Below are 27,403 nucleotides of genomic sequence, written 5' to 3'. Positions count from 1 at the left end.
GATAGGCTCCCCATATAATGCCATCATAGGAAGGCTGACCCTTCATGAACTCAAGGCGGCCATCTCGTCTTATCACCTTGCCATGAAGTTACCCATCGAGCATGGCGTGGGAGTAGTTAAGGGGAACCAACAAGCTACCAGACGGTGCTATGTTACAACACTAAAAGGCAAGAACAAAGAAACATTACCACTGGAAGGGCTCGACCTCAATGACAAACCAACAGGCCGAGGACCTCATCTCAGTTCCCTTAGATGAGGTCGAGCCCAAGAATATGGTAGTAGTCAGATCATGCCTCTCTCAGGACACACTTTTCGAACTAGTAAGATTCCTCAAAACTAATGGACGTCTTTGCTTGGTCTACCGCTAGTATGCCAGGGATTGATCCCTCGGTCATTACTTATAGGCTAAGCGTAGACCCGAGCTGTAGACCAGTTCAGCAAAAGAAAAGGAACTTTGCACCGGAGCATTGGAATGCCATCAGAGAGGAGGTACATAAGCTACTCGACATTGACTTCATTCGAGAGGTACACTACCAAAAATGATTGTATAACATGGTGCATATGCATTGACTTCACATATCTTAACAAGGCCTACCCAAATACAAATTTCCTTTGCTGAGGATTGATCACCTCATCGACTCCACCACAGGGTACGAGTTGTTAAGCTTCATGGACGCTTTCTCTAGGTACAACCAAATCAAGATGCACTCCGACAACAAAGAAAATACCCCATTCATCACCAACCATGACACCTACTAGTACGAAGTAATGCCTTTCGGATTGAAGAACACCAGGGCCACCTATTAATGGCTGGTGAACAAGATATTCAAGGACTAGAAGGGGAGGAATGTTGAGGCCTACACTGATGACATGGTAGTGAAGAGCTTGAAGGCTAGCCAATACACCTCGGACCTTAACAATACCTTTGGGGTGCTAAGGAAGACCCCAGCAAATATGCATTTGGCAGTACCTCGGGCAAGTTTTTGGGCTTCGTTATCACTCAGCGAGGCATAGAGGCCAACCTCAAAAAAATACAAGTCATACTTGACATGGAGCCTCCTCGGTCCATCAAGGAAATTCAAAGGCTCACTAGCCGAGTTGCAACCCTTAGCCGGTTCATGTCAAAGTCAATCGAACGTTGCATACCTTTCTTCTAAGCTATTAAGAAGCTAAAGGACATCCAATGAACTGAAAAATGCAAGAAAGCCTTTAAAGAATTGAAGTCATACCTCATGTCGCCTCCTCTGCTCATGCGGTCCCTCTTGGGAGAGACCTTGTTCTTGTACCTCTCGGCTAGGGACAAGGCTGTCAACTCAGTTTTGGTATGGGAAGACGAAGGAATTCAGAATATGGTCTATTATGTCAACAAGGTCCTCTGTGACGTCGAGACTAGGTAACCAAAAGTGGAGTAGATAGCCTTTGGGCTGATAGTCTCAACCAAGAAACTAAGGCCCTACTTCCAAGCTCACAGCATCTCGGTACTGACTAACCAGCCCCTCAAGTTGGTACTCTCCAAACTAGAGACCCAAGGTCAGCTAACCAAGTGGGTCATCAAGTTGTTAGATTTTGACTTACACTACTAGCCTAGGCTCACAATCAAAGCACAAACATTGGCTGACTTCTTGGTTGAATGCACTTTCAGCCATGCCCTTAGCTAGTCCCCAAAGAGGATGAGAGGACTTGGCCCACCTAGATTTTGTTCATGAATGGATCCTCCAATGCTAAAGGAAGTGGATCTAACCTCATACGTCTTACCTCAAATGACAACAAGTTGGAGTATGCACTACAGTTCAGCTTCCCTACCTCCAACAATGAAGTTGAGTACGAGGCCTTGCTCGTCGGAGCTAAGCACATTGAGGTTTTCATTGACTCACAATTGGTCGTGAACCAAGTGAACGGGCAATATAAAGCCAGGGAACCAAATATGGGCAAATACTTGGCTAAAGCCTGAGAACTGATCAACCACTTTTAGTGCTCCACCCTGCACTAGGTCCCACGAGCCAAGAACACAAGAGTCGGTACCTTGTCCAAACTAGAAAGCTATTGGGGATTGGCCCTTAGCCGTATAGTACACATTGAGAACTTAGCACGGCCCGACATTGAAGAGAAGTAAGTCTATCCCATCCGAGTTGAGCCTTGTCGGATGGACCCCATCCTCGCCTACCTACAACACGAGTAGCTGCCATCTGACAAGAATGAAGCAAGGAAGGTCCGACGACAGTCAACCCGCTACACACTACTTGAAGACAAGCTAGATAGAATATCCTTCACTTTGCCTTACCTTAGATGCCTTCACCGAGAGGAGGGCGAGTACGTACTCCGAGAAATCCACAAAGGAACCCACAACAACCACCTAGGGGGCAGAGTTCTATCACGAAAGGCACTTAGGCAATGATACTTTTGGTTGACCATTCAGAAAGATGCTATTGAGCTGGTGCAAAAGTGTGACTGATGCCAGAGGCACTCTAGCATCCTCCATTGGCACGATGACCTTCTCAGCTCTCAGCAGCCCTTGGCCCTTTGCAAAATGGGGAATGGACCTCCTCAGACTATTCCCCCAGCCATCAGGAATAGGAAGCACCTTTTCGTTGTAGTAGATTGCTTCACTAAGTGGGTTAAAGTCGAGCCCTTAGCAACCATCACGGCTAAGATGATCCAGAATTTTTTCTGGAAGAATATCGTTTGTCGTTTCGACATCCGCCATATGCTTATCACATACAACGACTGACAGTTCAACGATTCTAGTTTTAGAGAATGGTGTGGAAGTCTGGGGATAAGACAACATTACACCTCGATCATCTATCCCCAAACAAACGGGCTAATTGAGGTCACTAACAGAATCATAATGGACAGACTAAAGGCGAGACTAGACAGAGCCAAGGGACTTTGGGCAGATGAGTTATACAACATCTTGTGGGCCTACCAAATGACACATCAAACTGTCACGGGTGAAACTCCCTTCAACTTGACATATGGAATAGAGGTTGTCATCCCATCAGAAATTGACCAGCTGACGCTTCGAACCGAGGCATACCAAGAAGTTGAGAGCAATAAAGAGTTAAGGAACAACTTTGGTCTGTTAGAAGGCATTCAAGAGCAAGCTTAAATCAAGGTCGCGGCCTATCAGCAAAGAGTTGCCAAATATTACAACTTCCAAGTTGGAGAGCGTCACTTCGAGGAAGGTGACCTCGTCCTCAAGAAGGTTATGATTCCCGAGCCCGGTGTCGGAAAGCTTGGCCCTAAGTGGGAAGGGCCTTACAGGATCAAGTAGGTTGTCGGTCACAACACCTTTCGGCGGGAGTACATGAGTGGAAGACTAGTACCTCGTACCTGGAACTCCAAGAACCTCAAGATGTATTAACACTAATGTAAACATGGCTACTGAAAATGGTGAGGACTTTATCTAGTGTTTGTTCAAAGAAAGAAGACTTAGGGAATCGGTTGTTCGTAGTCGAGGTCTTTGCGATCACAAGTGAAGACTCAATGTTCGAGCAAATGGTGAGGACTTGCTCAACTAACATCCCTATTTAAAGGAAAACGTACGACTCAAATCCCTTTAATCCAACAACTGTAGACTAGCTGATTTGACAGCCCGAACTGATGGGTTACATGTGGCATTGACCTTGGAAAGATGAAACGATACCAAAGGAATGAGCCAGTTTGCTTGCTAGCTCCGGGTCAAGAACAACCCAAAGTAGCTGAGTCATATTCGGAAGCAACACACACACACACCCACATATATAACATTAGATATTTCTCTATATTTTTCTTACATTTCATATATTTCTCTATTTTTTTCTTTCATTTCGTACTAATTTTTGTTTAGTATAATGAATATGCAATATTGGACATATGCCCAAATGGTTATTTTAAATATTTATTATTTAACTATGCATATTTATTAACCCATTTGATCCCAAATGGTTGATTTATTTACCCACCACAAGGGGGGTGTAATAAAATGGTTTTGTTTTCAAATTACTTTTCAAAATATTTATTTTTATATTATTAAAATTAATGTTGTGGATATAATTAGTAGAATTTAATGATGAGAAAAATATATTTTAAATATATGATTTAATGGGAGTATATACTTTAGATATGAGATTTAATGAGAGTAAGAATATAGTTTTATTTCCAATTGGTTTTAAATTTTACATTCCATTTCCATCATTACTAAAAACATTTTTTATTTATAATACTTATTATTGTTTAATATGTTGAATATATGATGTTAAAAATGTTACCATTTTTTTTAATTTCTATATTTTTTGTATTTTATCTATTTTTTAATTTTATTATTTAATTGTGGCAACATGGATTGACCTATTTGACCCTAATGATTTAATTTCTTACCACCACCTAGAGGAAAAATTATTTTTTTCTAGGTAGATTTTAAAAATATAAGTTTTTATGTTATTAGAATTATTAATTTATTATGTATAGATTTAGTTAATAGAATTTAATGATGAAAAGAAACAAAAATGATTTAAATATATGACTCAATAAAGTTGAATGTAAGTTAATACCTTAAATATTAGATTTAATGAGAGGGAATTCAATGCACTAAATATTTTAAAATTACATTTTTCCAACTCATTTAATATTAATAATCTGTTATCCTAGTTGCCCTCATTTTTATCAATAAATTTAAATATAAAACGTAATTTTTATCCTAAAAAATTCTAGAAATTTTCTTAAGACTATTAATACTTTTCAACTTGTATAAATAAAAATTTAATTGTTTACAGATCGCTTTTTCTATTTTTATTAACAAAATCTATGTTTTGGATTTTGATGAAAAGCCGTCATGAATTTTGTTAATAACAAATTAACAATAGTGAGAAAAGTCACCAGCATTTGTCACGTTGTCCGAGGGTCTTGGATTTGCCACCTGTTGCAAATCAATTGGTCGGTAATCCGCCACGTGGACGTAAAAGGCTGATCCAAAAGGTTTCCAAACACCTGGTTCTCTTATCACCCAACGTACCACCCACCCAAAATCCCGAATGCAGGGTTTAAACTACATGGCATTCCTTCAAGAGTCAAGACCTTCTATCCTACGCCACCGCTGCTTAAAATGCGCACCCTGAGGCCATGCATCTCCTGCTCCTCCTTCCAGCCTCACCTCACTCCGCGTAGGCCCAGCTTCCCTTGCACTCCTTCACCTTCCTTTCTCTTTAACTTCAGACCTAAGCGGTTCTATGTTCTCAAGCCATGTTCTTCACTGAAAGAAACCAAGAAACAGACTCTCCTAAAGCCCTCCAGCATCCCGCAAAGCCTAAGGAGGTTTGGGAATCCGAAGAACGACCGCGATGATTCTGATGAAGGCCGTGACAAGCTCGCAGGAGATGGCGGGGGTGGTTTGGAAGGGGAGACTGCAGCTAAGGGTACTCTTTTAGCTGGTCTTTTGCTTGTTGGTGTTGTCGGTGGTTTTGCATCGGTTGGGTATTTCTACAAGGATCAAATCAACACATTCTTGACGCAGTTTTCGGGATTCATTGAAGGTGATCTTGTTAGATTCTATTGGGTTGTTTGAAAATTTTGGTTTAATTTTGTTCATTTCTTGTTCAAGTTTCACCGTTAATTTTAGATTTTAGCTTTTAGGGCTTGGTTTTGAAGTTCTTAGTTCTAATTTTGGAAATGGGTCTGACTTTTTAGTTTTGCATTGCATCGTTTTGCTTTAGATTTTAGCTTTAGTTTGCGTTGCTTGATTCGCTTTGGACCATTAAAACTCTAATTGACCATTATCAACCAAGCAGCAACCATTGTCTCCTTAGACATGCCTTATTCATAGTAAAATTGATCTCTGAAAACTGAATGAATCGGTCCAATAAGCAAGATTGCTTACTGTGATATTAGATCCACACCAGAAAACAAACACTAGAAAATGGCATTGAATGGGGATATTTCCTTTTCTCATCCATTTCTCGGTAACCAAAGGGACCATAGGTGTCAACATCCATTGATGAATGAGACAATAAGTAAGTACCTTACTGAAATATTTCCTTTTCCACGTCATATTTCCATTTACATGGGTGGGTGTTGACACAAAATATTACTGGAGTTGACATATTCCCCGATTAAAGCTACCGGTGCTATGTGGAGTACAAGAGATGGTAATATAACATAAAACGGAGATAATGTTTTAGATATGTAGAGTAGCAGTGTTATTTCCCACGTAATGGACATGATTATTAGGGGTGTCCATGGTTCGGTTAATCGAACCATGGGCAATTTTTGCAAACTGGTACCATCGGTTTTTCCATTTCTCCAAACCGAAACTGAACCGGTACCACCAGTTAACCGGTCTGCTTGTTTTGGTTTTTGACCGGTTCGGTCTTCGGTTTTTTATATTTATAATATATATTTTATATAAATATGTGTTTAATATTATATTATAAGTAATAAATGATATATAATATATTATAAATATTTTAAAAATACATAAATATATAATATATTTATAAATAGATTATTATAAATATAATATATGTATATATTTATAAATATATAATGATATATATATATATTTATATATAATATATAGAAAATATGTGACATATAAAAAATATATATAAAATATACACACAAATACCGATTGGTTCGGTTAACTGTCGTTTTTTTGTAGGTTAACCGAAAACCGAACCGGTCCTTCGGTTTTTCAAATATACCAAATTGAAACCAAACCGATCGGTTTGGTTAACCACATTTTGCGGTTCGGTTTTCTCGGTTCTGCTCGGTTTTTCAGTTTTTCATGGACACCTCTAATGCTTACCATTTAACCAGCTCGAAATTCTTTTAAAACATGAAGTTAAATCTTAGTTTATATTGTATAAGAAATTATTCAGTTAATCTATTAGAATCATTTGCCCTTTCTATAAGTTCAAATTTTGCTTGAACTCCCTCTATCATGCAGTTTTGGTGATTTGGAACAAGATATTAATTTAAGAGGGTCTATCCATGCATCTTTTATCATTGCATAAAATAACACTTTGTATTTTTGCATATTTCACAATATTTCTACCATGTCTATAATTTTTACAATATTTCCATAAGATGTCTTTGACATTTTTGACATGTTTCCTATATTTGGATGATCAATTTTTTACCAACATCAACATTTTAAACATTGACTTGGAGTCAACACGAAATACAATAAATAATGAAATTTCTTCATTTTTTTATCTAATATCCTCATGGAATATGGTTTTCCTAAAGAGTAAAACTCAAAGGAAAAAAATACTTTCTTGCAAACAAATCCTGTATCTCTTGAAGATTTCCACATATCTAGCATATGTTGAGGATCCAATAAAGCTTGAAGATTTTTAGGAGAATCTTGTGAAGATTTGATATTAACAGAATCTTCTCCATATTACATGACAATGTTTTCAAGGAGCCAAGGCAAGGATAGGTGATAGGGGGGGCTTTGTTGCCTAGTTGCCTGGGCGGGTGCTTAGGCATCGCCTAGGTGATGATTTTTTTTTTTAAATAAAAATCACAAATCCTAGGGTAATTTCCTAGGTTCCAATTCCATGCTAACCAGCACCATCCTTCACTTGTAATAATCTATAATCTTCACATAAAAAGTATAAACTTTATATTAAGACATAAAATCAATAATGTCTTTTTGTTATAAAATAATAAAAGAAACTAGTAATAAACCCACAAAATGAATAATTTAGTTTAATAATGTCTCTTTTATTATAAGCTCAAAAAGATAGAGTATACAAAACATTTCACAATGCCATGTATGAAATGGCTTGGCATTTAAGCAAGGGGACTAGACCAAGCAATCAGGTTGGGGTTGAGTTGGGTCAAGGCATTTTTTTGGGTCATTTCGGGTTAGGTCAGCTGTTAGGTTGGGGTCGACAAAGGCTAGATCCTAACCCTAAATATTCAAAGTTAGGAGTGACCTACGGGTCAGGTGGGTCAATGGTTTAATCGTATAGGTCAGTTGGTCTTTGACCAAGCCAATGACTTTTTTACCAAAAATATGGGTTTAACCATCTAGTTCAAATTGCTCAATCGTCACAACCAACATCGATTTGAAAATAGGTGACTTGGTAGTGACTTGTGAGTTGTGACCTGACATAACCAACCTGAAATCTCTTCAGGTTGATAGAGGTGTAAAGTGGGCAATACCTGCCTGGCCTAGAACCCTAGAAGAGGCAGAACCAATGACACGAGTCCAGGTAGGCTCGTGTTGGGCTGGGCTAGGCTATGCTGCGGGCATGGGTTGGGCCAATCCGTGGGCCTAGGTTGTGTTGGGCCAAGTCTTATTTTTTTTGCTATTTCTTTTTCATTTTTTGCTAAGTAAAGATGATACACATTTTGGGAAAAAATAAAAGTTTTACAAAAAATACTTAACAAAATACAAAGTAAACAACAAACTGAAAAGAATTTCATAAATTTTATTAATAAATACAAAGTAAAAAAATTGAAAAAATACAGTGAAATTGTCATAAAATATAAAAATAATGTAATAAAATTGAAAATAAAAAATTACAATGGTATTGAAAAAATCACAAATAAGTAATAACTTTTAAATAAAATTGAAACACATTTACAATAATTTTTAAAATGCTGTAAAATTATTGAGTATACAAAAAAATATTGACTTCATTATTTTCTTCAAGTTCCACCTCCATCTCCTTGACCTTGGATTTTGATTTACATTATATGCTTCTAGTGAAACATTGGGTGAAGTGTCATTCCCTCCTTGATCTTATAGTCTATCCTCAAAATCCAACCAACCCTTTAAGCATATACACATCTCCAGGATTTTGTCGTTCATGTAGCTTCTTTTGTTGCCCAGTATCCTAGTCCCTACACTAAAACAAGACTAATGGAATTGTAGACCTTGGATGGGTTAGTAGATCACTTGCCATAGTGGCAAGAGCTGGATAGTTTTTTTCCATGTTCAGTCTATCAGGCTAAAATATCAAAATAATTTAATTCCTCTGAGTTGAGGGAATCTATTAAATTAGTAAAATTAGCTTGTAAATAAAAATTAAGTTCAGCAAATGACCTTGATGATGAAGTGGTAACTGATTTTTACCTTTTATTTATCAAAGACCCAACTTTTTCCACTACTAGAACTAGATGTTTTAGTAGTGGAGGTTGTACAAGTTCTCCTATATCCTAATAATTGAGATTCATATGGATTGTACATATCAATAATAAATTATTAATTTCATCTTTTTTGTTCAAATTCCAGTTTTCATAATTTTGTAATAAGATTCAAGTACGACATCTAAACCATCTTTTCTAATCCTAGGATCTAATATTGTAGCTAAGCAATATAGAGGAGAAATGTATTCCCATTATATTTTAAATTTAAGTTTCATTACATCATAATATTTTGAAATTTTAAATTATCTGTATATTTTGAAAAGCATTCACTAATTATAAATAATTGATTAATTAAAATACAAGAAGTTGGGTAATACACACTAAAAAATGTTTTAGTTGTATCATAAAAAATTAGTAAAAAAAATCTTTTATACAAACTACAATTTCCCAATCATTATTGATTATAAAATCATGGGGTATTTTCTCATTATGAAAATTAGTGAGAATATCTTTGTATGAAATACAACCCTCTAACATAGAATAGGTGGAATTCCACCTATGATGAATATCTAATACAAAATTTCTATATTTTAGACCATATTTTTGACATAAATATTTAAATTCTTGTTTTTGTGTACCAGAACTTCTAATTTCTAATATACATAATACAATTTCTAATTTTAGAAATATGATGAGAAATAATATCTAAAGCATGTTGGACACATGTTTAAGATGTGGTATGCACATCTAATATGAAATAACTTACAATTTAAACATGGTTTTAATTGATATTTTAAAATATTTATTGCTGAATCATTATTAGTTATTACTGACATTATCAAAACTAATAGAAAAAACTTTGTTTTCAATTCCATAAGCATGTAAAGTGTTTAATATACTTGTAGTAATTGCTAGGCCAGTATTTGGCCATTCAAGTTTTGTAAAACTTAAAATTTTATTTTGTAAAAGCCAATGTTCATCAGTAAAATGCCCCATAACATAAATATAACTTATATTATATTTGGAAGTCCAAATATTAGATGTAAGTGCAATTTTAAAATTAAGAGTTGACATAGTAGAAATTAAATTTTGTTTATATGAATAAGAATTTTTTAAAGCATCTGGATTTACTAATTGTTGTCAAAATCTTTCTGGCCTAGGGTCTTCAACTAATAAAAACGGTTGTTCAGCATGTACAATATATTTAGTTAATTCTTGCCTCATTTTTTCTTGGGAATATTGAAAATTATCGAAAAAACACTAAATTTGTGATTGGTTTTGACTATCACTATTTTTTAAATAAGTGGCTATATGTTTAGCCAAATGGCAGTCCCAACCTTGCTGTTATAACTAAAATCACTCTTACATATCATGCAAACAACTCGTTTTCTCTTCCCCTCAAGAGTTTTTACAGTAAACATTTTCTAGACTGGGCTAGACTTTTTCTTTCCCCTAGTAGTAGTAATAGGGGTGGCTCCGACAGCATCAACCATAGAACCACTAGGACCCATATCGGTGTTGTCGTACTATTTTTTTGATGGGAAACAGTGACTTTCTCTAATGGTAATGGATAAAAATTACAGCTGCCACCATCCAAGGGTTGGATGGAGAACCCTTTGATACAAATTGTCTCATAAACAAGCCCAAAACAACTCTTGCCTATTGACTCCTTGCTTTGCTAAAGCATCAACCATGCCATTTGCTGATTTTCTTGCCCAAATAAACCTCACCCCAATCTCCCTTGCTAAGCTTGATATTTCCCTTAGCTGATGTTTGAAAAGCCACGTGCCCAAGCTTTTAGATTGCAGCCAGACTATTACCAGTTTGGAATATCTCTCTACTTCTAACTATTGCAATCTGCAATGCTTTGCCAATCTGAGACCTTTGAGTAAAGCAAAAACTTCTACTCCTAGGGAGTCTCCCAACCCTATAGGGCCAACACTCTACCCCCCTCATCTATGAAAACACCCCTATTCCCAAGGGGCCTGGGTTGCCTATAGGGCTTCTGTCAAAATTTAGTTTCACTCTAGAACAAGGTGGCAGGGTCCAACTTTCCTGAACTAATGGGGAGAAAGATGAGGAACCAGCTATGACACTCCATCCTCTAGTGAAGTTAGTAAAAGAAAAGTCTTTAAATAGCTCTAAAGCTATCGGCCAATGTATGATCCTGGTAGTGATGCCCTCTATAAGTGTTTCCTTGGTTCTTTCCTGTCCTTGGAAAATCCTATTATTTCTCTCCTCCCACATTGACCATAATATAACTGCTCTTGTTGTTTTTCACATCACCCTGCCTCTCTTCTTTGGCACTTGGAAGAACCTAGAGTCGAAGAGGCTCCACACAGATGGAGGAGTCCACCTGCAACCAAAGAGAGAGGAGAACCAAATCCCAAATACAAGAAGTAAAAGGACAGGAAATAAATAGATGAGCCACTATCTCTCCATTCTGTAGGCAAAGGCAATGGACATGAGATAAATAGATGTACTTTGAAGTGCATCCAAAGTATTGACCTTCTGGAGAACCACTTCCCAGCAGAAAGCCCTAACCTTTGGTGGAATAGGAGTACCCCACACTTGTTTTGCAGGGAAAGGGGTAGACACAACAACATAACTAAGGCATTGAAAAAAGAAGAGCAAGAGAAAAACCCTAAGGGGGACATTGACCAAATTCTAATATCTAGAAAAACCCTAAGGGGGACTGCCAAAGCTCCTCCCTTTCCTTATACGAATTTGGACCATAAACATTTGTTAATGCCCATTCCATCCCATCCTCTATCCTCCTAAATTTTGTTGTAACCTTGAATCTACCAATTAATTCTTCGGAGCAGTCCATCTCTTCATTTTTCCAGATTGTCAGAATTCCCCCCGAAGCCCCCCAAGATTGTGCAAAGGCCTATCTTAGTCCTCTAGAAGCCCAGACACTCCTCACCCATCTCCTATCTACTTCAGACAACTTTGATTCTTGGGTTAGCACAATATCTGGTCTCTCTTTTCTAAGTACTTCCCCGATCACTCTTCTTTTCCATGAACTCCCCAAACTCTTACATTCCAACTAATTATCTTTATCATGAAATCAAAGCTTCAAACACCCCTTACCTAGAATTCCCAACTAATCCAACTTCCTTCCCTTCCTTCCAGTGCAACCTTTATCATAGTCCACTCCACACCTCAGCTTCTCCACCTCACTCAGCTTCTTTCTCCTCTTTGGTATCTCAGAGCATTCCTTGCCTTTTCCTCTAGCTGTAGGATTTGGAGTGTAACCTCCTATTCCTTTTCTAGGTCTTTGCCTAATTCCTCCTCTATCAGAATGTGAAACGTATGCATTACTAAGGCCCAAATCCTTTATCCTTCCTCCTTTGAAAGTTCTACACCTCCCACCTCCCCTAAAACCTCTGCTATTTCCACCTCATTGGGGCAGGCAACATCTGGAATGGACAAGGCATCACCTGTACGTTGGACAAAATCTACAACAAGGGAAGGGGAGGGATTATTACAATGAACTTTATGAAAAATGGGGGGTTGACTCAACATACCATAGGTTCCAACACCTGAGATCTTTCCAGACCCAATGAACTTGTGAAGGAAAGGGCTTTCACTAGGGGTGCTCTCCTCCAGGTTGTCTTGTGACGCACCTAAAGGGGGACAGGGAGAGACTATTTCTTTGCCTTTCAAGTTGGGAGAAAATAAGCTTGGACTACAAATTCCCTGCCTAGCTCTGGACCCAGAACATGTTCTCCTTCACCTTGAATCGAAGGATTTATCTCACCCATAGGGCGATCCTCTGACAACTTGTTCCTACCATGTTCCAAAGAAAGTCTTGCTTTTGTCGGTGATACATCTCCAAAGAGAAGCTATGTACCAAAATCTGCCTCTGCCAACGATAACTTCGAAATGCTCTTTACATTGCCTAGGCTGGATTCTTTAGTCGAAACCTCATCTTCAGTCTTTCCTTCTTCGCAGTGTACCCAATCCGAATTGAAAAGTTCTTCATCTTCCCTTTGGTGGTCAAACTTTGGGTTGATGTACTTAGGAGTTGTGGAGTATGAGACCAATCTCGGTCTCCAATCAAAGTTTTCCACCATTGACTGTTTTGTAACAGGCCCAAATGGGTCAACAGGCCCGACCCAATTTTTTAAAAAGGCGCGTGAGCCTTTAGTGAACCACGTGATTGGGGACACGACTTTGATAGGCGAGGTTAACAGTCTATCATCGTCCCCAGTCGTGAGACAGGGGTGGGAATGCGTGCAGTGCCAGAAAGTGGAGAAGAAGCCCGATCTGCAGTGGGTTTCGTGACGAAGGCTGAAGGAGCTTAGCCCCCTGCGACGCCCCTTAGAGAGGCTGAAGCCAAGATACGCTAGGGGAAGAACTGAAGAGAACGAAGAGAAGAATGAAGGCTGGGTGCGGTGCAATGAAGATGATGAAGAATCGGAGGACTTTTCTGTTGATGGTACTAGCGTGGCCAGTGTAAATGACGAAGGCAGTTGTGCTGGAGGTGACATGGATGGGTGGAATATTGCAAGTTTATTCCAGGGTGAAGATTGTAAGCGGCTCAACTCAGTCCCAAGACCACAGAGTGTGCAAGGATTATCAGAAGGGGCAGACCGGGAGAACCGGAAGCAGAGCAGGAACACACCATCTAGGGGTGAACCAGGGGTAGAATGGAAAGATCACCAGGGTGACCAAAGGACGGAAGTACCTCCCAACCAACTCAAGGAGATAGACGTTTACCAACCTCTGGAACAAGAGAGGGAGGTAGGGAGCAATCCTCTTCTAGCTTGTCCATCAGTCCCAGGTAACCAAGTGATTTCGGTTTGTGCTACTAATGTGTCTCCTGTGTCTTTGGTTCCAGATTCCGTTCCTGTTCCATGTTCTGTAGCCCATGAATATGTAGCCGAGCCAGCAAACGGGCTCTCCGAGGAGGGGGAGAGGGGAAGGAAGGATTGTGGGAAGGTGCTGGACGGAAGGTATAGGAGTGAAAAAGTGGGGGAAATCATTGAAAGAGTGTTTAAGGAAGTGGAAGGAAAGCTGATTTGGAGGAGGGAAGGGGAGGAAGGAAGAGGGGAGGGGATAGTGGAGAGGAGGGAAAGGAATGAGGGTAAAGATGGAGAGGACTACGGGGGGAGAGCAAGGAAGAAGGGAGGTAATAGGAAAGGGAGGGAGGATGGAGAGGAAAGAGTAGAGGTGGGACCAGAGGAGAGGAAGAAAGGGCAGGTGGACAGAGTTGGAGGAGATTCTGTAGGAAGGGTAGGATTGATGGACTCAGTGAGAGAAGACATGATAGCAGAATTTGTAGGGAAGTTGGGCTGCAGGTTGGAAGATTTGAATGTGTTGAAAGAAAACTTACAGAAGAGGAAGGAGAAGATTAGAATAAAGAAGAGGAGATTGAGTGAAGTAGAGAGATTGAAGAGAGATGTAGAAGGAGACAAGAGGCTCGAGGTAACAGGAGATAGAAGGAAAGGGGATAGTAGTGGTAGGTGGCAAGGGGTGTAAAAAGAAGCGGAATGAAGATTCTTAGTTGTAATGTGAGGGGAATTGGGAGTGCAAGGAAGAGAGCAACAATAAAAGAGGTAATAAGACGGTGTGACCCAGACATTGTGCTGCTGCAAGAATCCAAGAGAATGGAGTTTAATGATAAATGGGCAAGGAGTGTATGGAAAGCTAGGGGAATTAGCTAGGTGGCTGCTCCCTCGTGGGGTGCTTCCGGGGGGATTGTAACAATGTGGAAGAGGGACGTGGTGGAAGGTTTGGAGGAGCTGATCGGAAAGTACTCGGTGTCTATGAAGTTTAAGCAGCAAGAGGATGACTATTTGTGGGTGCTCACAAATGTTTACGGACCGAATGACTACAGAGAGAGAGAGGAGTTGTGGGAGGAATTGGCTGATGTTAGAGGGTTGTGGGACGGGCCTTGGTGCATGGGTGGGGATTTCAATGTGATTAGATTCTTGGAGGAGTCCAATAAGGTTAATCAGAGGGTGACCAAAAGCACGAGGAAGTTTAACAGTTTTGTGGATTCCTTCGAGCTTAAAGAGATTTTCCTAGCCCATAAGACATTTACGTGGTCAAATCTCCAATCTAGACCCATTTGCTCTAAGCTGGATAGATTCCTGTTCTCTTTGGATTGGGAAGAACATTGGGGAACCTTGGCTTCTAGAGCTTTCCCAAGGGTGACCTCAAATCACTGGCCCATAGTGTTATGTAAGGAGAAAAGAAGGTGTGGAGGTCCTACCCTCATTAGATTTGAAAATATGTGGTTACTTCACCCAGGGTTTACTAACAAAGTGAGGGAGTGGTGGCATGACTGTAACCCACTGGTGGAATGGGAGGGGATGAGATTCCATAAGAAACTACTATTCTTGAAAGCAAGAATCGAGGAGTGGAATTTGATAGAGTTTGGGAGGATAGAAGAAAGAAAGGGAAATTTGATGGATAAGATTGAAAGCCTTGACTATAAAGAAGAAAGGGGAGAATTTGGAGAGGAAGACAATGATCTTAGAAGAGATTTGAGAAGACAACTAGAGGAATGCCTACACAAGGAGGAAACTAGTTGGAGGCAAAAATCTCGGTGTAAGTGGTTGCAAGAGGGAGACAGGAACACTAGGTATTTCCATTCTCTAGCAGATGGCAGGAGAAGGAAGAACTTTATCTCCAAATTGGTAGTAGATGGAGTTGCGTTAGTACAACAAGAGGAGATTGCCAGGGCCTATGTGGAGCACTTCAAATCTATTCTAAGAAGGCCTGTGAGTAGAAGAGTGTGGGTAGAAGGTTTGGATTAGCTAGATGTTGGGGTGGAGAATAGGAGAAGGTTGGAAAGAAGCTTTAATCTAGAAGAGATCAAGGAGGCTGTGTTTTCTATGGATAGAACACAAGCTCCAGGGCCGGACGGGTTCACAATGGCTTTTTATCAGGACTGTTGGGATATCTTGAAAGATGATCTCTTGCGGGTGTTTGAGGAGTTTTTCAGGAGAGGAATTGTCAATCCGGGTGTGAACTCTACATTTATAGCCTTAATTCCAAAAAAGAAAGATGCATCCTACCCGAAGGATTTTAGGCCAATTAACTTGGTTAATAGCTTGTACAAGATCATTGCAAAAGTGTTGTCTTTGAGGCTGAAGAAGGTATTGCCAGATATCATTGCACACTACCAAGGAGCCTTTGTGAGTGGAAGACAAATTACTGATCAGATCTTAATTGCTAATGAGAGTGTGGAGAACCTTAAGAGGGATAAGAAGAAGGGAGTGGTTTGTAACTTGGACTTGGAAAAGGCTTCTTGAGGAAAGTTTTGACTAAATTTGGGTTTGGGGTTAGATGGTGTAAGTGGATCATGGGCTGTGTCCGGAGTTGTCATTATTCAGTGCTAGTGAATGGGACAGTGGTAGACTTTTTTCCAGCCAGTAGGGGTATAAGACAAGGAGACCCCCTGTCTCCTTTCTTGTTCATTCTAATTGCGGAGGTTTTGGGGAAACTGATTCACAGAGCAGATTCTAGGGGGCTCATTAGAGGCTGGAGAGTTGGGAGGGTGGAAACCCCCCTCACTCACCTACAGTTTGCTGATGACACAAATCTGTTTTGTGAACGCGGTAATGTGAGCTTTATCAGAAACTTGAAGTTGGTGATACAATTGTTTGAGCAAATGTCTAACTTGAAGATTAACCTTGGGAAAAGCTGTGTAGTGGGGGTGAATTTGGAGGAGGGAGAGATTAGGGAGAGTGCTGAAGTGCTGGGGTGTGAAGTTTCGGGGTGGCCTTTGAATTAGTTAGGGTTGCCATTAGGTGATAATCCCATGAGAGAGAGCTTTTGGAACCCGGTGGTGGAAAGGTTTGAAAAAAGACTGGTATCCTGGAAAAAGAACTACCTCTCTCTTAGTGGGAGAATTACACTAATTATTGCTAACCTACCCATCTTTTTCCTATCAGTGTTTAAAATCCCAGTGAAGGTTACTAATAGATTAGAGAAACTAATGAGAGATTTCTTGTGGGAGCCGGGAGAGGAGAAGAGGGATCATAGAGTTAGCTGGGAGATAGTATGTAGGTGTTATGGGCCTGGGAATAGGATCGCGTCATGGGTTGGTCCACGGGGAAAAGCTCCTGTTTTCCCTTGTTCCTCCCCTTCCTAGCTGAACCTATCTTGGCGTCCTAGAGGGTGATTTGTCCAAGAGATCACCGAACTCTCCTTTTACTCTCTTTCTTGACTGGAAATTTGATATCCTCATTCAATAATGGGGTCTCCTTAAATAGGAGATTACAAGAGTCCTAATCAAAGGGAGTCTTCTTGCTGAATAGGGAGACTTCCAGTTCTATCTTGCTAAGGATAAGATAAGCTAATCCTAATCTGATAAGCTACTAACAAGATAAGATAAGAGCAATAGAATAAGATAAGAATATTAAGATAAGAACAAGCAAGATGATCTAATCTAATCTAGATAAGGCTGCTGTTGCCGAACTGGGTAGGATGAGAATCGTTGAATCACTGTTGCTGCTGGCGGTGGGTCAGGTGCCTGTTGCTGCTGGTGGCGACGGTACGCCTTCCCAAGGAATGCGTCCATAACATTACTCCCCTCCTGGACTACGAGCTTGTTCTCAAGCTTGAACTCTGGATATGTGGCGTGGAACTCTGCCAATGGGAGCCATGTGGCTTCGGCCGATGGTAAATTACACCATTTTACCAAGACTTCAACAGCAACACGAACAAAGAGCTTAGCTGACTGATGGGGAAGCTCAGTACCAGTATCATCCGGAAACAAGTTGCATAAGATGTTGTTTTGAGGTCCTTCTTGAGAGGCATCAATCCCAGCACATACAACATTCAACTTCAACAAGTATTCAAACCTTAGAGTAACCAGTTTTGTAGGCTTGGGATTTGAAACCTCATCATCATGTATATGAAGGATGATTTTAAGAGGATGAGATCGATAGATTCCTGATTGGTCAAGGTTCTCTTTTCCAGTAACCTTTTTTGGCCGCTTTCTCCTTCTTTGGCCCTCCTCTTCCTCATCAGGCATATCATCCTCCAACTTATTCATTACTGTATTTGTAGAAACACCATTGTCCTTAATTGCTTGTTGGTGGGCAAAGGCTTGAGCATCCTTCATGCTTCCTATAATTTCCAATTCAATACTCTCCCCAAATGCCTCCTTTTGAGCCAACAATTGTGAGTAAATCACATAGAGTGGAGGTGGCAGTAATTCTACTAAATTATGCTGCTTTAATTTCTTTTTATGCAGAACCCCTAGTTGGTGTTGGACAGGAAAGGATGCTTTCTTCAGAGATTTCGGGAGACTTGAAAGGAACTTCTTTCGGTGTGCAATGGTCTCCATAAGGCTTTTCTTGTGTTGCTCCAGTTTCTCATGAAGTTTGTAGAGTTCTTTTCACCGGAAAAGCTCAAAATTAAGCCGCTTTAGCATCAGGTCATGTGCACTGTCTTTTGATAGTATAGATCCTTTAATATCTTGAGGGGCTGAACTGAAAAACTCTTCCTCAGGCACAAGTTCAATATCCAGATACTTTGACTTGAAATCTTTGCGCACCTTTATGGCTTTCACAAAATGAATTTTCTCATACATCAAATTGTGGAGTTGCAATGTAGTGAAATCTACTGGTGCCTTAGCACGTTCTGTTTCTGCTTTAACACGATCCTCTTCTAGCAATATAGAACGATTTACCTTATCCCGGTCATCTGTCCGTTGATTCTGAAAAAATTGCTCGTAGCGATACAGCCAGCCTAAGGGGTCTCCGTTGCCGTTGTACGACGGGGATTCCATCTTGCTGTACTTGGGGATGACTATGGCTACCGGGGCGACGACCTGCTGTTCGCCGGACGATTCCGTCAAGTCTGGTCGGTGGCTGTTTGTGGTTACAACCCCTTCTGGATTCCTCTCCTTGTTAGAGAAATACGATTCCAGCAAGCGTCCCAGCTCCCGGACATCGTCTTTGACCTCACGAACCTCCACGTTGGTTGCCACGAGCCTATGCTCCAGTTCGTGGACCCTGGATGATAGTTGCTCCAGATCTCCCATGACGGTTGGCTCTGATACCAAGTTGTTATGGGCCCGGGAATAGGATCGCGTCATGGGTCGGTCCACGGGGAAAAGCTCCTGTTTTCCCTTGTTCCTCCCCTTCCTAGCTGAACCTATCTTGGCGTCCTAGAGGGTGGTTTGTCCAAGAGATCACCGAACTCTCCTTTTACTCTCTTTCTTGACTGGAATTTTGATATCCTCATTCAATAATGGGGTCTCCTTAAATAGGAGATTACAAGAGTCCTAATCAAAGGGAGTCTTCTTGCTGAATAGGGAGACTTCCAGTTCTATCTTGCTAAGGATAAGATAAGCTAATCTTAATCTAATAAGCTACTAACAAGATAAGATAAGAGCAATAGAATAAGATAAGAATAATAAGATAAGAACAAGCAAGATGATCTAATCTAATCTAGATAAGGCTGCTGTTGCCGAACTGGGTAGGATGAGAATCGTTGAATCACTACTGCTGTTGGCGGTGGGTCAGGTGCCTGTTGCTGCCAGTGGCGACGGTACGTCTTCCCGAGGAATGCATCCATAACAGTAGGAGTAAGTCTTGTGGTGGCTTGGGGCTTGGGAGTATTAGGAGAAGGAATATGACTCTGTTGGGGAAGTGGTTGTGGAGGTTCCCTATGGAGAAAGAGAAGCTATGGGCTAGAATAGTGGCAAGTATACATGGGCTGGAGCACAATGGATGGGACGTTGGAATCAGAGCTAGGACCACAAGCAATTTTCCTTGAAAAGCCATTCATGACCTGCTACCACTTTTCTCCCCTAATATCAGGTATGACTTGAATTCCGGTAACTCCATAAAATTTTGGGAACAAACCTGGGTGGGGAGTGCCCCTTTAAAGGATCAGTTTCCTTCTTTGTTTGCTCTTTCTGATTTGAAAAATGAGTCGATCTCGTCTTTCACCACCCTGTCCTCTTCCACTTCTGGGATTGGGTGGAACTTGGGTCTAAGAAGGGATTTGAGGGACTTAGACATTGACAGTATTTCGAGCCTTATTGCTCTTCTTTATAACATTGTCTTAGACCCCACTAGGGCGGATTCTAGAATTTGGACACCTACCCCCAGTGGCATCTTCTCTTGTGCTTTGTTCTTCAAAGTCTTAAGTCAGTCCACCAGTCTTACCTTCCCCCCTTTCTCTGTTGGTGAGGTTTGGTGCAGAGCAATACCTCCTAGGGTTGGTAGTTTTTGTTGGGAAGCCTATTTGGAAAGAATCAACACTGGTGATCTACTCCAAAAGAAAAGACCCAATACTTGCTTGTCACCTCAATGGTGTGTTCTGTGCAAAGCGGATGGGGAGACTGGTTTTCACCTACTGGTGTCTTGCCACTTTGCGAGGTCAATTTGGGATTGGGCTTACTTCTTATTTGGATGTAGCTAGAATCCCCCATCAGATTTACAGTGCCTTTTCTCCCCTTCCTTCTTCAGGTGGCAGATAAAAAGGGGAAGGATAATGTGGAGAGGACTAAGGGCTGCAGTATGTTGGACACTGTGGGAAGAAAGAAATTCCAGGATATTCTCAGAAACCCAGAGAGGAGCAGCAGATCTGAGGGCTATCATACATATTAGGGCGGTACAGTGGCTGAAATCTTTGGAACTATTCACAGATTACACTGTGGATGACATGTTGAGGAAGTGGGGTGAAATTGCAAATTGCACATAGACCAAGTCAGAAATGAATGTGGTTTGGACTCCCCCACCTGGTGGATTCTTGAAATTAAACTTTGATGGGTGTAGTAGGGGAAATCCGGGACAACCGGGGATTTGGGGTGTTTTTAGGGACGAAAATGGGGTCATCTCTGCCATGTTCTCAGGCCCAATTGGAGTGGGTGACTCCCTTAGAGCTGAGATCTTTGCCGTTATGGAAGGAGTCCGGAAAGCTAAGGAGTTGAACATCAAAAAACTCATAATTGAAGGGGATTCAGTGGTGGTGATAGGGTGGCTGACTAAAGATCAGAATGGTTTATGGAAGTACAATAATGAGAGGAGGAAATTCAAGTGGCTGGTGCGGGAGATGGAAGTTAAGACATGTTGGGTTAAAAGATCGGCTAATTCCCTAGCTGACGGTTTAACTAAACAAGGGGCAGAAAGGGATTCACTGTTTTGGGCTAAGCTGTAACTTTAGTGTCCTCTTTTCTTTTTTCCTTCCATGAGGCTCTTTGTGGCTCTTGGAAGATAAGTGTGTTTGTCTTCCTCTTGTAAATTCTTTATTGATGATTTACTGATGATTTAATGAAAGTGTTATTGATCAAAAAAAAAAAAAAAGACCTAGATTGTGGTCTGTCATCTTAACCCCTGCCCCTGTCACATGACCATTTAAAAGCGCACATGACCCCTCTTTTATAAACAGCCCATCTTGTAAACCTGATCTCCCCACTTTTGAATTTTTCTTAGATTTAGGCCCACTCGCAGGGCCCTTTAAGTTATTTGATTCATTAGAGTCCTCCCCAAGTTGGTTTAAAACATACCCCCTCTTAGGCTCATTTTCTAAAGTGGGCCCATCTAAATGCTGGTTAACAGGGGCCTTTCCATGTGTTGATCCCAAGTCAAACCTCAAAAGCTTGGAAGTTTCAACCGATGGCCCATCGTTAGTCGAATAAGTTTGAATAGCTAGCTGTGCATTTACTCCATCTGTCAGGGCTTGGGCATAGGTCCTGTTCCCTCCTTTTTCTTGACTTGCACGTTCAACATTTTCCCCTGTTAACAAACCTTTTATATTATTTTTTTTCAGACCTTCCAAAAACGAGTAAGTCTCTGCCAATTTGAAATTGGCCAGTCGATGATCGCTACCTAGATAATCTTCCTCTACCTTCTCCACCTCCTCCCTTCTGGACTCTCTCCACAAGCTAGCTTCAATGGAGGATAGAAGCCAAGCTGAGTAGTAGCAGTTGTTGGCAAAGACTTCGATTCTCCTTGGGATTTCATGAGGTTTAACTCCACTCAATCTAATGGCTGCTGATCAAAGATCTAGGATGAAAACACCATCAAGTTGGGCCTTACATAATGAAGCAATGGACTCACACCTCTTTCTTCCATAGGTGGAAAGGCAGTCCAACGATTCTGACCGTAATTCCATCCATTAACTCTAAGCCTTTGAGTTTGAGCTAGGGGACCATTTCATAACTGTGACTGTTTCCTCTGCTAACTGGAAGTTCAATGCACTTACTTCCACTTCATCATCCAGCAAGTTTATCAATGCTTTGCAATCTTCAAAAGGAGTAATTAAGACAGGACCCTTCAGTCTCAATACTTTGATTAGGTCTTCTGCTATTCTCCTCCAATCCTCTGCTTTCTTCTTCACAACCATTAATTTCTTTTCCCATTCATCTTTCACTATTCCACAGGTTAGCTTCTCGATACGTAGGCCTTTCACTACCAAGTTGACCCCCATTTCTTTCTCAGAAGTAAAGCTTTCTACTTCTTCTGTAGAAGTCTCTGGAGACTTCTCTTCCTTCTGCACTTTCAGAAAATCCTGCAAGATGCTTCTAACCTCCCTCCATATTACACCTTTTTTTTTTTTTCCTTTAGGCAAGCAAACTAACTGTTTCTTGCTTTCGCCGAACGCTTCTAACTCACACGATACGTAGGCCTTTAGTATTACTTCTTCTCTCTGCTGTGTACCTCCTCTTATCCCCTTCCTTTGAGCTTCTCCACTCTGTATTTCTGTTGGCAGTAAGTGCACCATCCAAACAACCTCGAAACCATTCAACTACACCAGCCCCTACTAGTATTACCATGGCTTTCTTCATCTCCCTCATCTTCAATGATATTTTACCTTGCATTCTGGTTTTCTCGAAGATCATATTTTTTGCTTCAGCCTTCAAGAATCTTCTCCATGTGGATTGCTGTTTGAACTCCATTATCTTTATCCACTTAGAATGTTGTTGTACTGTGATTGTACATCCTCAACGCTGAACATGGGAAAGGGATTTTGAGAGGAGTTGAACATTTTTAAAAATATATAGTATTAAAACCCAAAAAAAATGAAAATTAATTACAATTTACCTGGTCCGCCAGTCCAGAATCCTAACTTGATTTCAACTGATGAAGCTTCTAAGCCTCCCAAATTGCTAACTTGAGATACTTGAACCTTCTTCTTGTTGAAACTTAAATGAAGTTGTAATTAGGGACTAGGGAGCAAGAGATTAAGAGAGTATGAGAGTATATGAGAGAGTATGGGAATTGGTGTGATGAGAATGAGGGAGGGTAAGGATATTTATAGGTTTTGGAATTAATTCAATTAACCAAAATACCCTTAAAAACTAGCTCTTTTATAGTTGTTTAGAGGGGTATTTTAGTCTTTCATAAGGTTAATTATCACTTTGCCAAAATGCCCCCCAAACTAGTTGTTATATAGCTGTTAAAGGCAACATTGTCATTTTAACTCCCCCAAAGCCAAAATACATAAATACCCTCCCCCCAAATGAGATGTTCATAAAAACGGGTCGTGCCGTGTTGGACCACGGGTCGTGCTAGCATGGACCACTTTGTTGTGCTGTGCTATTTCGGCCTGCAAGCCTTAAAGCCCAAGCCTGGCATGGCCTGGGGGTATGGGCCAGACAGCATCGTGGCCCAGCGGCACAACCCACTTTACAGCTCAACAGGTTGATTTGGGTTGGGTCAAGTCTCCTTCTACTTTGGGTCACTACATTAGGGGACCCTAACCCATGTTTTTCAGGTTGGGTTGACTTTTGCCAAGTCTAAAGGTTACCCTCCATGGGCACCTTGTCACCTAGGTGTATGCCTTGACAACTATGTTAAATGAGGTCTACTTAAGTTGGTAGCTAAGTTATTGGGTTTGCTGGAATGGACCCAATATTGTGGTCCTTGAGTTTCAACTTGAAAATTTGTTGTGTTTAGGCTTGCATGCAAATCGGTTAGCCCTAGGGGCCATATTTATATGGATTTGTGAAAAGTCCAATTGCTGGCTTACTATGAGAGCCACTCAAAGGCCCATACAGACTTTGGAGAAAAATATGGTTTTTCTTGCCACTTCTTAGGCTTTGGCGCCACATATGATCTCTTTTCCAGGAATTACTTATCGTTTTTTGATAGGTAGAACAACTAAACCATTACTGATTATGTTCTGATAATAGCATCATTGTAATATAACCTGATACCAATAAAGTGAAAGAGAAAGCAGAGGAAAAGAGAGAAAGAGAATATACATACATACATACATACATACATACATATATATATATATATGTATGTATGTATGTATATATGGCCAATCTGATCCACCTTAAATAAAACATTGGTTATATATATATATATGTATGTATATATGGCCAATCTGATCCACCTTAAATAAAACATTGGTTATATATATATATATATATATATATATATATATATATATGTATGTATATATGGCCAATCTGATCCACCTTAAATAAAACATTGGTAAAATTAGCGAAACTGTCCTGCTGCCTATTACTAATATTAATCTTAGCACTTTTAATAGGGCTTTCCTTAATGTGAGTATAATGCTATCATCTTTTGATGGAAAATGAATATCAAATTTCACATGGCCTGTTGTTTTGTAATCATTTATTATGATACACTGGTTGTAATTGTCAAGGCTTGCCTTATTTTCTTCCTTTTTGCTGTTTTAGAGTAGGAAGGCTTCCTATCATCAATGAAATCATTTTGTGTTACTGATCAAACCAAAAAGAAAAAAATGATAAACTGGTTGCTTTATGTGCTCATATAATGCTTTCCATAAACAGGCTATGGTCCAGCTGGGTATGCTTTATTTGTAGCTGTCTATGCTGGGTTGGAGGTACTTGTGTTTCTATCTTTTTTTCTATTTTCTATTTTCTTATCCTCTTACTATCTTTCCAGCATCTAGATGTGGAAATTTTGTAGGGTTTCTTTGCATTTAAGATGTTTAATATTGCATTTGGGGCTATGTTGTAATTAGTGGAATTTTCCTTTGGGCTATGCTTGGGGCTGTGTTGTAATTAGTGGGATTTTCTTTGACTTCTTTTCTGCTTACAACTTCTTGTTCTACATGATTTTTTAATTTAATGAATCATTTCTGTGTTGCTGATAAAAAAATTCTGCAATATTATTTACTTAACAGACTAGGAGAAGTTGGAAAATAACTTTATTGTTAAATTTACTGAGGTCATGTTGGACTGAGAAATGGCTCAAATTTGACTTGGTCCAATTCTTTGAGGGTACTTCTGATTATGAACATCTACTTTCATGTTCACCTATTTGTGAAGCCAAGTGCTTGGTTATAGAAATAGTTTCACTAGATTTGAAGGTTTTATTGATGAAAAAGCTTGGTTAGAGAAGAAGAATGAAGAAGAAAAGAAGAAAAGAAGAAAAGAAGAAAATAAGAAAAGAGGGAAGAGAGGAGAAAAAGAGTGAAAAGAGTTTGAGAGCCAAAAATGTAGGTTGCTAGTGCATCTTATTATGATTATTTATAATAAATGGTACAATTTTAGCATTGTTTTCAGGCCCTGTGGGAATAGGAGACTCTAATAGAGCTGAGATCTTAGCAGCTGTACAAGGTATTTAGATTGCAGAACAATTAGGACTTTCCTCAATTAGTCTCTGTATCGCCACATAGCTGAAGCTGGCTCTTTCAGCCATCCCACAACAATTTTGGAGTCTCCTTGAACTACCAAATGGGTGGGAAGATGACAGTCACCTCTCTTTGGGTGGGAAGATCAGCAAATTCTTTAGCAGATGGGCTAGCTAAGCAAGGGGCTTCAAGGGATCATTTATTTTGGGCTGCTATTTGTAATTTTATTTCTGTTTTTTCCTGTTTTAATTTGATGTAATACTTTGTTAGAAGAGGCAACAGCTCGTGCCTCTTCATGGGTTTCCTGTATTGCCTTAATTTCTGGATTAATAAAGTACTTTCATTCATAAAAAAAAATGGTACAATGTTTTTTGAAGATAAAGAAAAAATTTTATTAAACATAAAAAAGATACCATGTCCAAACTAATGTTACAGGATTGCTCTTACAGAAAGTAAAAAATAACCCCCATGTCCAGACTAATGTTATGCATAGTTGGATTGACAATTAAATCATATAATCTAGATTTAGACACTTTGCGTAAACATTAATTTTTTAATTATCAATGAAAAAATTAATTTTCTAACTTCACAAAAGGAATAATTACATCTCTAGAATTCTGGTAAACCACTTTCAGTTTGCAGATGACATTATCATCTTTTGTGAGGGTTGTGATTTGGTGGAAGTGAGAAACTTGAAGAATCTGATTATCCTCTTTGAGAATGCCTCTAATTTGAAAATCAATTTTGAAAAGAGTTGTGTGGTTGGACTAAAGTTGGATGAAGGGGTAGTGGAGACTATCACTGCCCTGCTTAGATTGCACCTATTCCAAGTGGCCTTTGACCTATTTAGAACTTCCCCTAGGTGCCAACCCAAAGGAAAGTCGGTTTTGGAACCTTGTGGTGGAAAAATTTGAAAAAGGATTGGCGGCTTGGAGGAGGAACTACATTTCTTTAGGGGGCAGAGTAACCTTAAAAATAAATCCGAAGTTTTACTTACCTCTACTTCTTTACTCACTACTGTCTCTAAATCAATTGAACTCTCAATTTCATGTCTCATCAATAATTACATCTCCCTTTTCTGAATCTAAAGCTGCATCAACAACAACTCCAAATTCCTCAACTTTTTTCTATGGTTTAGTTCTATATTTTTGTTTCTGCCTGTAAACCCTTGATAGCAGATTTCTCCCCTTTTCAGCCTCTTTGAAACCCTCCCATATTGTTTTACCAGATTTCCCCCCTTCTTTTCTACCTTTGTGGCTTTTTCTTGTGAAAGAGATATGCAACAAACCTAAAAAAGGTCATTACTCAATGTTCGTCCCTGCTATCTAGTGTCTTGGGAGGGGTAGACCGGATATGGTCCTAACCTTCGGCTTATTTATTTATTTTTTTGAATAAAGTAGCTACTGTCAAACTCAAATCCATTGTCACAACTGTCAACCTGAGATTTTACCATTACACAAATTAATGGATTTGCGACGAACCCATTCCTCCTAAAATTAGGGCTTTTTGTTGGAGGTCTTTTATGAGAAAATTCATACTTTTGATCAATTATCAAAAAAAAAAAAAAAGAAAATTCATACTTTTGATGTTCTCTAAAAATGGCCTAATTGGTGTTTATCTCCTCAATGGTGCAGTCTTTGTAAATCTTCTAGTGAGGCTTTCTATCATTTTCTATTCTTCTGTCCATTTGTTAATTGCATTTGGGAATAATGGGTTCTCACTTTATTTGGGTGTAGGCGGAATTCCTCGTTTTGCATGGCTAGCTTATTCTCGA

General features: G+C 39.7%; 1 protein-coding gene across 3 annotated transcripts in view; it reads left to right on the top strand.

Annotated features, from left to right (window-relative positions):
• Nucleotides 1-4,971: 4,971 nt before the first annotated feature.
• Nucleotides 4,972-27,403, top strand: part of LOC148852897 (SNARE associated Golgi protein family) — a 61,410-nt gene continuing 38,978 nt past the window's right edge. For 2 of the 3 annotated variants that reach the window (XM_088944630.1, XM_088944631.1), the window contains exons 1-2: nt 4,983-5,507; nt 24,824-24,876. In XM_088944630.1, the coding sequence (XP_088800756.1) occupies nt 5,081-5,507; nt 24,824-24,876 (480 nt within the window). In that variant the 5' untranslated portion in view covers nt 4,983-5,080. Of the gene's footprint in view, nt 5,508-24,823; nt 24,877-27,403 lie in introns of all 3 variants that reach the window. The other variant, XM_088944629.1, reaches the window with a different exon arrangement.

This window comes from Nelumbo lutea, chromosome 5 (assembly GCF_056320005.1).
Source record: "Nelumbo lutea isolate HS-2025 chromosome 5, American lotus-T2T, whole genome shotgun sequence".
In the NCBI taxonomy this organism is placed as follows: Eukaryota; Viridiplantae; Streptophyta; class Magnoliopsida; order Proteales; family Nelumbonaceae; genus Nelumbo; species Nelumbo lutea.
This window is presented reverse-complemented; position numbering and strand designations above follow the sequence as displayed.